This window comes from Aythya ferina (assembly GCF_964211825.1).
Source record: "Aythya ferina genome assembly, chromosome: 1".
Classification (NCBI taxonomy): Eukaryota; Metazoa; Chordata; class Aves; order Anseriformes; family Anatidae; genus Aythya; species Aythya ferina.
This window is the reverse complement of record NC_140296.1, coordinates 128,804,452-128,818,349: the sequence shown is the minus strand read 5'-3', so window position 1 is coordinate 128,818,349 and position 13,898 is coordinate 128,804,452. Positions and strand designations below refer to the sequence as shown.

General features: G+C 39.6%; 1 protein-coding gene across 2 annotated transcripts in view; it reads left to right on the top strand.

Annotated features, from left to right (window-relative positions):
• Positions 1-13,898, top strand: part of VWF (von Willebrand factor) — a 145,581-nt gene that overhangs the window by 90,229 nt on the left and 41,454 nt on the right. For both annotated transcript variants that reach the window (XM_084508850.1, XM_084508851.1), the window contains exons 31-34: positions 1,468-1,611; positions 2,625-2,789; positions 5,297-5,340; positions 9,741-9,918. In XM_084508850.1, coding sequence (XP_084364976.1) covers positions 1,468-1,611; positions 2,625-2,789; positions 5,297-5,340; positions 9,741-9,918 — 531 coding nt within the window. The remainder of the gene's footprint in view (positions 1-1,467; positions 1,612-2,624; positions 2,790-5,296; positions 5,341-9,740; positions 9,919-13,898) is intronic.

Sequence of the window (13,898 nt, the reverse complement as noted above, 5' to 3'; positions counted from 1 at the left end):
ATTAGTTTAGGAAAAGGATCTTTGCTTCTGCAAATTAAAAGGGTAGGTGACAAGATGAAGTCCAAAGTGTTTAGGTGTGCAAAGCTATTCTGGTGGATTGATGGTTATTTACTATGATCCAACTTCAAACATTTTACAAATGCGTCTATTACTCAAAATTGGTCAGCAAATTCCTTAGGCAAACACATTTCTGCTCAGCAGTTCTTTGCAGACTACTTAGTGGAATTAGTCTTTCACATATTTATTATTCACCATTCAGTGTTTGCTCTGAATGTCACATCTGTCACACAGTATAATTTCTACTTCCTGACCTGATAATTTCCAAATCCAAAGGAGCTTTTAAGAAGGGTGCATATGATCATTCCCAGTATAAATATTTGCACATATACATATCTAAATACAAAGTGGTCTCTTGGTGAGATCATGATTTTGAACAAAAATTTGTCTGAGTGTTCACAGATGTTAAATGAAAGGAAAATAGGTACCCATTTAAGCCAATTTGTGATTTTTGCTGAGGTTGATTTCCACGGTATGTGTTTTGTTTTGTTTGTTTGTTTTTAATATGGGTTGCACGGTAATATTATTGGTTAGCCTGACAAGTCTAGATTTCAGATAATTTGCTGGTAATAGGTAGACTTTTCATACCCACAGCAAAAATTGATCACATTTGGGAAGGGCTAGATCTCTTGGAGCTGAACAACTTGACTGTACCAGTAATGTGGCATGAAGCTGTAGTAGTTCAGATCATATAACCACTGGATGTCACTGTTGTTCTGCTACTGGGAAATAAGTACATTTTCAAGATTAGTGATCTTTCTTTTTAAGTAATGCAATGGTAATACTTCTGGAAAACATAATTACTAAAGCAAGAAGCGTAACTTTATCCTCTTAAGCTAAGGAAAGGTACTAAATAAAATTCCTAGTACATCAGAGATTGAAAAGCAAAGGAAGGTTCTTCTATGTTGGGAGGTATTAGTAATACTGGTAGGTTCTTAATAGCTGAGATTTTTCATGTGATAGCAGTAAAGCAGACACTAAAAGTCCTTTGAAAAGAAATCCTGTAATTTTCCAGTGCTATATAACCTACTAAAAAAACATAAGGTTTAATTTTATAGCCCTTTGTATGATTCTATGAAAATTCTAATGGTTTGGGCTGAAGGGAACTTTAAAGATCATCTAGTACAACCTTTCTGCCATGAACTGGGACACCTTCCACTAGACCAGATTGCTCAAAGCCCCATCCAGCATGGTCTTGAACACTTCCATGGCTGGAACATCCACAACTTCTTTGGGCAACCTGTTTCACTGCCTCGCCTCCTCATAGGAAAGAACTTATTCCTTACACTGAACCTAAATCTACCCTCTTTTAGTTTAAAACAGTGATACCTTGTCCTATCACTAACCCCCTCCTCCTCCCCCCCCCCCCCCCCCCCCCCATCATATCTTTAATTTATCTTTTCTTCTTAGGCAAAGCCATTGACTTTGTAGTTCAGAACACAATGTCAGAATCCCATGGAGGGAGACCAGGTGCATCGAAGATAGCAATAGTCATCGTGTCAGGGAAATCAGAAGACACCGTGGAGACTGCTGCGCTTGCTGCAAGAATGAACAGTAAATCTCATTTCACTGTCACTATTTTTAAGCAGAGTTGTTGGTTCTTAAGTAATGCACTAGAACAGAGGGTAAAAAATTCAGGCACTGGTATGTTGATTTAAGTTCGTTGATACAATCTTACTGTCTGTAGTGTTCTGGTAAGAAACAGGCCTGAAGAAAACCTTCAGGATGAAGATGCCTTTGAATTACTGGTAAAATCAGGATTAATCTCCAATTTAAGCCAAACAGCTTCCATACAATTTCTAAATTAGTGGTACTTCATTTTCCTGGTGCCTGTGGATAGACAAGGATGACAGATATGTGATTTAATGTTATAAATTCAACACTGTTGCAGTACAGTGTATCTTGGAATATTCATAAATAAAGGGAGGATTTGGTCAGGTTCTGTATTGACTTCTACAGGAATTTGGTTTTGGTATTGATATGTGCTGCATGTTTTCTTTCAAATTTTTTTTTGGCTGTTGCCTCTGTACCTCAGCTTCCTCAGGTGTGTTCCTGAGGAACAGTGACTTCCTTTGCTGATTGCTTTGGGAGCTCTTGAATAAGACAAAGCCTAAATAACAACTATGAAAAAAAAAAAAACCACAAACAAACAAACAAACAAACAAAAAAACAAAACCAACAAAAAACAGCTTGAAAATAATCCAGTTGCTGTGATACTGAAGAAAGAAAAAGACACACTGAGATTATTTTACATTTGAAAAAAAAGTGAAGATGTTGTCCTTAAATCTGCAGCTGCATTTTGTTGACCTTACATAATCTTATTATTAATGTTTGGGGTGAATAGAGTTCATTTTAGCTGACATTATGATTAGAACATCACCATTTCTTCCCCAAATTGCCTTTAACCTGTGTGATGCAAGTAATATGTAAAAAAATTGACTGTTGAAAGAAAATTTTCTTTCTTTTCTTTTTTTTTTTTTTTTTAAAGAAGCAAATGAAATGCAAAAAACAGCAACAATCTTCTCTTGTGCCTTACCCATTTAAGACCATTTATTCTCTTTTCCTAGGAGTGTCCTTGTTTCCTATTGGAGTTGGGAACAGATATGATGAAGAGCAACTCAGGATTTTGACTGGGCCATCAGCTGTTAATAGAATCATGAGGCTCCAGAATTTTGAAGACTTATCCACTATGATCACACTGAATAGTGAATTTATCAATAAAGTGTGCTTGGGTAAGTTCACTATAGTTGTGGCCACATAATTTGAGCAAAAACAAAAATCAAAATGCAAAAAGCAGCAAAACGAGCGGCAACGTGCTGTGATGTTTATTCCTGTGTTGATTAACGTAACTTTCACTTAATTTCAGACAAGAATCCAATAATTTATTTTAGGCTTAGAAGTCAGACTAATTCTCCTTTGTTACTATTTCACTGACAATCATCAAAAATGTTAACTTAGAGCACCTCCATCACTTAGGTGGAAAACTGAATCTGAGCACTTTTAGCATGTAGCCAAATTTTATTCTGATTAATCAGCTTTTTGCAAGCCTTTTAAAGTGCCTAGGCTTGAACTTTCAAGATACCATCTTAGTAATCAGGGCTGGACGTTACATGAGGGACATCAGAAAACCTCAACTTGTCATGAATGAGTGGGGGCATGCTTCAAAATGTTAAAAGCTAGTTGTGATTAAACATTTCAAATTACATATTTTTCTGCACAGACTTAAGCATTGGTATATGTGTGTCTGCAAATGATTTATATTAAGTGTAAGAAAATAAAGAATAAGAAAGACTTAACTCTAAACTGTTTCTGAGAAAAAATTAATGCTTTGTGGGAGGTGGGGAAGACATAAAATGTTTTAAACAAACATTAGTTTATTTGTAGAGATCAGTGCCCACCAGTTAAAAAAGATCACTTCAACTCTGGACATATTTTACTTGTTTTGCCTCCTTGGTCTGTGTATGTATAGGAATTTATTACTCCTGTTGTTTTTGTTATTTTTATTACAATAGGAATTACGTGTGCTCTTCACAAACCACTGTCTTACTGTGTTAGACATTGCACGTTTACTAGCTTTACAAGTACTTAGTTAAGTCTCTATTAAAATTAGTGGACATTTTTTTCAGAGCCAAGTACCACTAAGAATGAGGAAGTTGCAAAGTGTGCACAGTCCAGCTTAGAGATATCCGATCAGTCTCCACTGGGATAACTTCTGGCATTAAAACCTCTCCAGAGCATCAAGCAGCTGCCATTTTCTAGATTTAAACAGCTGCCATTTTCTTTCTTTTCTTTTAAACTAAGCTTTTAAAGAAGCATTTCCTCTCCTCACACTGTAAAATGTGATTTTCTTGTCCTAAATTACATTGAACCAAGATATAGGATGGGGAGCAGGAATTTGAAACCAGTAACTGTTGCAATCTGTGCTTTAACCTATTGGTACTAGATGTTTTATATTATTATAAAAAACAATTTCAGCTTTTCCAACAGGACAAAGTGTGTGATGAAAAAGTTGAATAGTAGATGTCTTTTATGAGACAACCATATCTGAAAAATTTGGCTCTCCCTTTTGTTGGTGGTAAAACCTTTGTTATAAAATGGGAAATGATCTTCCTTTTTTTTTTTTTTTTTTCATTTTTTTCTTTTTTTTTTTTGTTCTTTTCTCTTTTCTTTTTCCTTTTTTCCTTTCTTTTTCCTTTTTCCCCCTATTTTTCTCTCTCTCTTCTTTTTTTCTTTCCTCTTTATATCTTTACAAAAATTTATTTAAGTTTCTTACATTCTGTTAAGTATTATTTTCCCCTCCAGACTAATATAGTTGAATTTCTTGTATGGAGGGAGTCTTGTTTTATGTATGGAAGTGTACCAAGAATAATACTATTATAAAGGTTTAAAAGATTTCCTAAGTGCTTACAAAATACATTACTTATCCTGGAAAAGACAGAGCATATAGGGTATATATGATAGCATAATGTAGTACTGTATAAAGAGTTTTACTAGTCAGTGTTTTAATTTCCTAGATGCATGCTCATTGCTATACTATACTACATATATGAAATTATCTACCACGTAACTTCAGTTGGATTGTAAAAGCACATAAGCATGGAAACTGCAATTCAGTGAACACCTTGTGACCATCTAAATCATTATATAACAAATTGCCCATTATAAGAATGTGTAAATGTAATGACACTGAATTTGAATATTCTTAGTGCAGGTTTTCTCATATTTACACCAATTACTGACAAACCTTACTGTGGGGTTACCCCTTGTATTTATCTTTCTGCATTTAGTAAAGGTGTGTGTGCGGAAATTCTCATCACCTGTTAATTAGAAGAAATATTCTTGATTCAACACAAGAAGTAAGGCTAGAACCAGCTCAGAGCTAAATCCACGATCTTTTAAGTACCATCTGGACAGCAATGTATGTCAATACAAGGAGTACTATGGAATTGGAGCCTAACTGGTTCAATACCTTCTGTTCACAGGGTATTTTGGGGTCCAGTGTCACTGCAGAAGTCAGGTAATGATAGCAGTAACAAAGTTTATGCATTCTTTGACTTACTCTAGTACCCTATGGGCCAATGATTGTGTTCTTCAGGTAGGGACAGTCACAGTTGATCAAATGAATTCTTATTATGGTCTAATTCACATTTTTAAGTAAACAATCTGTATTTTGGTGACCACCACATAAAAGCCTAGATAAGGGGGTGAGATGGTTAAAATATACCTGTTTCTCTTTCAGACCCTGTCAGAGAATGTATAGATGAGGATGGAAACAAAAAGAAAGTAAGTGTATTGCCTGTTCTTCCAAACAGTTTACAAGTTACAATGTTTATGCAGGACCACGAATACTTGCATACATACCTTCAAACAAGAAGAAGTGTGGGGCAATATTAAGTAATTCTTTTCAAGACTTTTGAGGAGGAAAATTGTGGTGTTTGAAGTGATGGGATTACTTTACATCCCGAGAGAGTTCCTCCAACAACACCTGATCTTGCAGTGTGTAGAACGTGATTGAAGGCTGTGTAGGCATAATAAAGGCATGTGTTTAGGAGAAGGCAACATTACTACCCAGACACCCTCCTTTTACTTTGATTTTTCCCTTGTGAAGACATGAGTGTAAGGAAGGATGTGGCTAATAAGGAAATACTTATGAATTGTCTAGACACAGGGAATATATATATTTATATCAGATTTGCTTTTTAATGTTGACCTCAGTCAGCTAGTCAGACAACAGAATGGTTAAGCTTCAGCTGGATTAGACACTAAGTATGATATTGTGGCTGTGATGTTTGTCATAAGGTTTGACACGTAATTAAGGAAAAAAGAAAACAAACAAAAAAAACCCAACTCATTTAATCAAGATGGAAGGGAAGGGAAGGGAAGGGAAGGGAAGGGAAGGGAAGGGAAGGGAAGGGAAGGGAAGGGAAGGGAAGGGAAGGGAAGGGAAGGGAAGGGAAGGGAAGGGAAGGGAAGGGAAGGGAAGGGAAGGGAAGGGAAGGGAAGGGAAGGGAAGGGAAGGGAAGGGAAGGGAAGGGAAGGGAAAAGAGAGGAGAGGAGAGGAGAGGAGAGGAGAGGAGAGGAGAGGAGAGGAGAGGAGAGGAGAGGAGAGGAGAGGAGAGGAGAGGAGAGGAGAGGAGAGGAGAGGAGAGGAGAGGAGAGGAGAGGAGAGGAGAGGAGAGGAGAGGAGAGGAGAGACAAAAAATTCCTTTTATTTTTTCATTTGAACCACAGGTACCCAGACCTCTGTGCTCCTAGCAGCAGACACGTATATGTGTATAAGTCCTGGGAAGCCTGAACTTGAATTTCAAACATGCCAGGTTTCCTTTTTTTTTTTTGGTGATAAACTTATATCACCGTTTCTGTAATGGTTAAAATGCTTTTGCAAGAAAAGAAGCCAGGCTAGTCCATATAAAAAAAGATTCATACTTTATAATGGTAGCCTTTTGGGGGACTTTATGTTACATATTCTGTAAGCCAGAAAACTGGGTTTTAGAAGACACTGCCAGCATGGTAGCCAGGACCTTCTGGAGCAGGCAGTTGATCATCACATGGTGCCTGCAGGACACAGTAGAATTGTTTTCTCTCTGATGTTCAGTACCACAGTCTGAATTCCTCTTCTGACTCAGGGGTAGTTATGTGCCATTGTAGGCTTGTTACCTCTTCCAGAGTAGTCTACAAAACCACTGGGATGAAGAATTGAATTCTTCATCTTCGCTATCATGAATTCTTTCCCAATGCAGAAAACACAGGCACCAACACTGGATCCACAATTCTTCAGACATTACTTAGAGTTGCTGCAAGAGACTCAGCTCCCCAAGTGGGATATCCATCAAGCACATTCAGATTGTGGGAACTGACCTCTTGCGGTTTTCAATGGAAACCAAAGTTCTCAGAATCAAAAATCTCAGCCTAAATCTAATCTAATATCATGAGTGATATGATTCATTACATATTTCTCTTATTACCTTCTACCCTGGAAATAACTGTTGAAAGAAATTTCATGATTAAGGTCACTGTCAGTAGCACAAAGACAGAAGATCAAATGTGCTAGGTCAGGGCAAAAATCCATCCAACTCTCTGTATTATGTGACCAAAACTAGAAATCAGGGAGGAATGCAGGTTAAGTATTTATGATACTTCCCAGAACTTTCCTAGCCTTGAACAATTTTTGACTCAGGAACACCCTGAACTGCAAGTGGTGCATTTTTGTGTTTAGTAGTGCTCAAAAGATTTCTCTTTCATTAATTTGTTCAGTCACTGTTTGAATCCAGTTAAGTTTCAGCACTTGTGGTGTCCTGTGCTGAGGAGTTCAAATAGCTCTAAATACAGACTGTGTAAAGAGCCACTATTTTAATATCGTTTGAACTTGCCACATGACAGAACATGAGAATGAATATGACAGATTGAGGTTTTTTAATATAGTTAATTCTCATTGGTAGTCTTGCTTTGATGCTTTTAAACAGGCATACAGGTGATAACAGAAGTGTAAATACTTGTCTTAGAGTGTTAGGACTTCATGGTGAAGTAATCTGCATAGCTATCTTCTGCATTTCCGCTGTGCGTATGGCAGTAGAAATCACATTCCTAAATTAGCGGTTGCCATAACCAAACTTTTCTAGTATTGTTCATCACTTGATTTAGAGAACAACAACCAATCAACCAAAACCCAGAGTAAATTAAAAGCTACCAGCTGATGAATCCAGTCTAGGCATATGTCTCTTTCCTGTGCATCCACAGTAATAGAAAGAGAGCTCAAGTCTAGGTCTGTAGATTCAAAGCTCCCTTAGAGCGGAAGTCTGAGTTTTCCTCTGGTGTGCTGGCAGGCCCATCTGTTGTGGCATGGTTGTCCTTCACTATTCAGAAATCTTTGCTTTTGCTTTCTATCCTACTTTCACTCCTACAATTTCATATCAGTTGGGATTTAGGATTTCTTTCTCTTCATAGTCCTCAGTTTTCCTCTGCACTGTAATTCTTGGCTTAGTTTGGATCCTTCAATTGATATTTTCTGTTTAGTGTGGTGTGCTTTGCTTTACTTGTCGAGCTCTTAGATATTTTCCAGTAGATGTCCTATAGAGGAGTGAAATAAAAACAATTAAATATGTATGGAAGCCAGAGAGTCTTTTGCCAGACTTGCACAGCTGTGTATGTACCCTTCCAGGTGCTCCACTTTCAATGAGTTGTAGGCGAGACTACTATAATTAAAAAACATTCAATTTTTTCATATCTAAATATTTTTTCCTTACTTAAAGCTCCTCACATTACTTTCCTCTCGGCTCACAAGCCTGAAAAGTATATACATAAAAAAAGTATTAAGTCACGTTCAGGACAAGTTCCCTTCTGAAATCCTGAAACATACAAAGCATACACAGCAAATTGTCATATTTAATATGTACATTTTTATGGCTGCAAATCTGTCAGTTCTCTTCTAGACCTGATGGTATCACATAGCTCAGAGCTACAAAGCATGACTTTTACATCACTATTCTAGGTCTGCACAATAGTGAAGAATAGGCTATGAATTATGTGAATTATGCTGTTATCTATCTAGATATTTTATCACTTTGTTCTTTTTCATGGGAGTGAGAGATAAGCTAAAGAGGAGAGGGTGGGACATAATCTAACCCAATAACAATAATATTTTCTTTGCCTCATATTTCTGCTTGTGAATATCAAAAAATGTTATCCAATGCAAAGAAGCACTGCCTCATTGGTCTTACTATGGCTTCTGAACTCACCTCTGTAGATACAGACAGGTCTGGAAAGGGCTGTTTCCCACACTTGGGAATCCTCTTGGGAGTGCAGACCACAGGGATGAACACTCCGTTTTGAAATTCATTGAGCCTATTTATGGGTTTTAGAGGACTGTGGGATTGGGGCCAGAGAGCTCAGCTTTTTACAGATATGAATCTTGAGCTATTCCAGATTTGTGACCACATCTATTTCTTTGTCATTTAGCAGTATGCAATCCCACTGCCTTAAAATTTTGTTTATCCTAAAGAACAGTCTTCTAAAGATGAGGATGTATTTTACATATTATTTTTAATTTTACAGTAATACTGTGTATATCCTATAACATTAATCAGGTAAATGAACAATTTCCCTGTTGGCAGGGATGAATTGTTATAAAGTTTTGAAGCTGTGGATAAAATAGCTACAGTATTGCACGCCTTTCTAGCTTGGACTGAATATTGTTAATTCCTGCTGTGCCATGACCATCTGTGCTCAGAGCTCTTTCTAAAATAATTTTACAGCTTATGAAAACTAAAGGCTTTGACATTTAAAGAAACGCCAAGGGGAATTCTTTATTGACTATGTTATCCATGCATGCTGTAGGATGGCTAAGCTAACAATAGATGGAGTACCAGATACTTCATTCTATTGTAACCAAATGTCTCCTATTCTAGACTATTATCTTTTGCTTGGAATTTCAGTGTCTATTTCTTGCAATGGTGCTACATTTAACTTTCTCATGCTCATGAAGTTCTTAATACACTACATTATATTATTTAGTTATTCAAAGCTAATTTGAGTAGCACTGCTGTCAGTGTCACTTCACATGCTAGCTGGAGGTTATGGAATGGAGTATGGTAGAAGCCAAGTTTTACATTTTTCTCCCTTCAACCCACCTCAGACCCCTAATGATGTTCTCTTCAGTTACTTTATATTCATGTCTCTTTATCCAGCCTGGTGACAAATGGACATTACCAGATCAGTGCCACACCGTGACATGCTTTCCAGGTGATTACACCGTTCTGGAGAGCCACCAAATTAACTGTGAGAGAATGCCAAAACCTGTATGTCACAGCAATCTTCCTGCTGTTAAGGTTGAAGAAACTTGTGGCTGCCGATGGATGTGTCCATGTGAGTATCTATCTTTGCATGTATGTACCCCATCCCCCTCCCTTGAAGTATTTATCAGAAAGGTAATGCTGAATTCAATAAAGAGATGCTAAGCCATTGCATAAATCAAAGATGCCTGAAGTGGGAGGAACTGACAGTGTACATCATTTAGAGAGCTACATGCTCTGATGCCTGGAACATGTAGTAGTATTAGCAAGTTCAGGGCCATTATAAATTCATTTTTAGATAAGGATAGCTACAGTGCTTTATTTGAGAATCTTACAATCAATTTCCGAAGCTGTTCGTACCAGAAATGAGTATGCATGGGGGAAAGCAGAAATTTTTCTGAGCAAACCATAAGCAAATTATGTATTCTTGGTCCATCCCTAGGCTTTAGGGTTTGGCCTGACATCAGTCAAGCACATATACTGAAGACACAACAACAGAAAACTCTCCTGCTGACACAAAACCTCACACTGAATGTGGCATAACGACCACGTAGACACCAGGGTTCTTTTAGGATCAGTAATTGCTACTTCTTTATTGATGATATAACTTCATCTCTCTCTTACTGAGGGCCTAACTTCATCTCTCATACTGAAGGTGTTATAACTGAAGTCTCAACTCAATCTGAATTTAGTAATATTTATACTTATAAAAGGTATAAAAGGCAAGTAAACAGCTCTGGGTGTGCGGGGAGTCTACACTCCACCAACACCCACACACGAACATCAAACATTCTAAATATACAGAACATTGCTTTTACATACTAAACCCAAGTCTGCCTATACATTTGTACAATCAGAAAAGGTAACAAACAATCCTTTAAGTTCCATGACTTAACAGTCTCCATTTTCCATTCCTTTTGAACAATACGTCTTGCTTTAAGTTGTCAAGAAACTCGGTTTTCAGGCCTTATGTATCCCGTTCTTCCCGGATTGAAATAAAACATATCCATCTCCTTTTCAAAGCCAATGAGGCCTGGGTCAAAAGGCACGTTCAGGTCAACAGGGGGCATAACAGCAAAAGCGTTCGATGGCTGTAGCAGCAGAAGGGCCCATGGCGTTAACAGTTGGATCAGTAAAGGAGCCCACAGCTCCCTCACTGTCTGGCAAACCACACGTTTGTGATTGTGGCCCCACAGGGCTCTTTAAGGCCTCAGAGACTGCTCACCAGGTGCCGAGCAATCCCACTGCAACCTTGTCATTTTTAGTTGCAGAGTCCCACACCTTGACCTCAGTTTGGTCCCATATTTCAGGCTCATAAACTGTCCAATTGTTAATAAGGAGAATAAGCTGTAAGGTTACCAGGACAGTCTTTGTTCCTAAGGGCATATGATTCCCGATAATGCGCAACTGCTTACCAGCGAGAGGCAGTTGTGTGCACAGATCCACTTCTCTCAGCTTGAGCTTCTCTCCAGCTCCAGTGCGCCTGTTTCCAGTGACTTTCTGTAGGAGCTTCTCTGAGTGGTTTGCTGAGTCTGGCCGAACCTATCTTCATGAGGCAATCAAAGTGCCTGTTCCCGTCCTGGTCTCCATTCTGCCTGTTCCAGCCTGTTCCTTTTCACTTCTTTTTCCTGCTTCTTTATTGATGTAACTTCATCGTTTTGCCTTTTTTTTTTTTTTTTTTTTTCTTCTCTTGAGGGCAGTTTCCCCTCTTATACCCTTCTCTCCGCAGCAGTTCTTTTCAAAACAACTTTTAATTGGTCAAACAACTTTGAATGTAACAACAACAGCATACACCCAGAAACATCCATGCCTTAAGGTCTGGAGAACAAGAGAACCATCTGGAGAACAAGAAACCCCAGACTGCATGGAGTGTCCTGCATGGAGTCTCTCTTCTTTGTTCCCACTAGACTCTTTTATATTCCTGATGGCCTCATCGTTAAGAGTCTAATGTTATCTCAACCATGGGGCTTTCCAACCCCCATGGCCACATTCCTAAATCTCCCCCTTCTTTATTAATATCAACCATTTTCTCGACACGAATTACTACTCCATATATAACAAAGACCATCTAGTTCCACCACCCCTGCCGTGCACAGGGACACATTCCACTAGGCCAGGTTGCCCAAAACCCCATCCAGCCTAGCCTCAAACACTTCCAGGGATGGGGTATCTACAGCTTTTCACAGAATCACAGAATTTCTAGGTTGGAAGAGACCTCAAGATCATCGAGCCCAACCTCTACCTAACGCTAACAATCCCCACTAAACCATATCCCTAAGCTCTACGTCTAAACGTCTTTTAAAGACTTCCAGGGATGGTGACTCCACCACTTCCCTGGGCAGCCTGTTCCAGTGTCCAACAACCCTTTCGGTAAAGAAGTTCTTCCTAAGATCCAACCTAAAACTCCCCTGGCGCAACTTTAGCCCATTCCCCCTTGTCCTGTCACCAGGCACATGGGAGAACAGACCAACCCCCACCTCACTACAGCCTCCTTTGAGGTACCTGTAGAGAGCAATAAGGTCACCCCTGAGCCTCCTTTTCTCCAGGTTGAACAAGCCCAGCTCCCTCAGCCGCTCCTCGTAGGACTTGTTCTCCAGGCCCCTCACCAGCTTTGTCGCCCTTCTCTGCACCCGCTCAAGCACCTCGATGTCCTTCTTGTAGTGAGGGGCCCAAAACTGAACACAGTACTTGAGGTGCGGCCTCACCAGAGCCGAGTACAGGGGGACAATCACCTCCCTATCCCTGCTGGTCACACTGTTTCTGATACAAGCTAGGATGCCATTGGCCTTTTTGGCCACCTGAGCACACTGCTGGCTCACATTCAGCCGACTATCAACCATCACTCCCAGGTCCTTCTCTGCCTGGGAGCTCTCCAACCACTCATCTCCCAGCCTGTAGCTCTGCTTGGGGTTATTGCGTCCCAGGTGCAGGACCTGGCACTTGGCCTTGTTAAACTTCATGCAGTTTTCTGGACAAGCTGTTCCAGTGCCTCAGCTCCCTCATAGGAAAGAATTTCTTCCCAATGTCTAATCTAAATCTACCTTCTTTTCATTTTGAAAAATTATCCCTTGTCCTATTTTTACATTCCCAGATAAAGAATCTTTCCCCATCTTTCTTGTAGGCCCCCTTTAAAGTACTGGAAAGCTGCTATAAAGTCTCCCTGGAGCTTTCTCTTCTCCAGGCTAAATAACCCCAACTTTCTCAGGCTGTCTTCACAGAAGAGGTGCTGCAGCCCCTTGATCATCTTTGTTGCCCTCCTCTGGACACACTGTAATAGGTCTTTCTTATGCTGGGACCCCAGAGCTGAACATGATACTCCAGATGGGGTCTCATGGGAGCAGAATAGAGGGAGAGAATCACCTCCCTTGACCTGCTGTCTATACTTCTTTTGATGCAGCCTTGGATATGATTGGCTTTCTGGGCTGCAGTTGTACATTACCAACTCACGTTGAGTTTTTCATCACACCTCCAAGTCCTTCTCAGGACTGCTCAATTCACCACCCAGCCTGTATTTGTGCTTGGGATTTCCCTAACCCAGGTGCAGGACCTTGCACTTGGTCTTCTTGAACTGCATGATGTTTGCACCAGCCCACATCTCAAGCCTGTCAAAGTCCCTCTGGATGGCATCCTTTCCCTACAGTGTGTCAGCCACACAACACAGCTTGGCATCATCAGCAAACTTGCTGAGGATGTACTCAGTCCCACTGTCCATGTCAACAACGAAGATGTTAAATAACACCGGTCCTAATACTGACCCCTGAGAAATACCACTTGCCACTGGTCTCCACCTGGACGTTGAGCCATTGACCACAACTCTGTGTTGTCAATTGAGTGTGACCATCCAGTCAATTCCTTATCCACCGATTGGCCCATCTATCCAATCCATCTATAATTTAGAGACAAGGATGTTGTGTGGGACAACATCAAATGTTTTGCACAAGTCCAAGTAGATGATGTCAGTTGCTCTTCCCTTATCTACCAATGCCTTAACCCCACCATAAAAGGCCACTGGATTTGTCAGGCCTAATATGCCCTTAGTGAAGGCATGTTGAC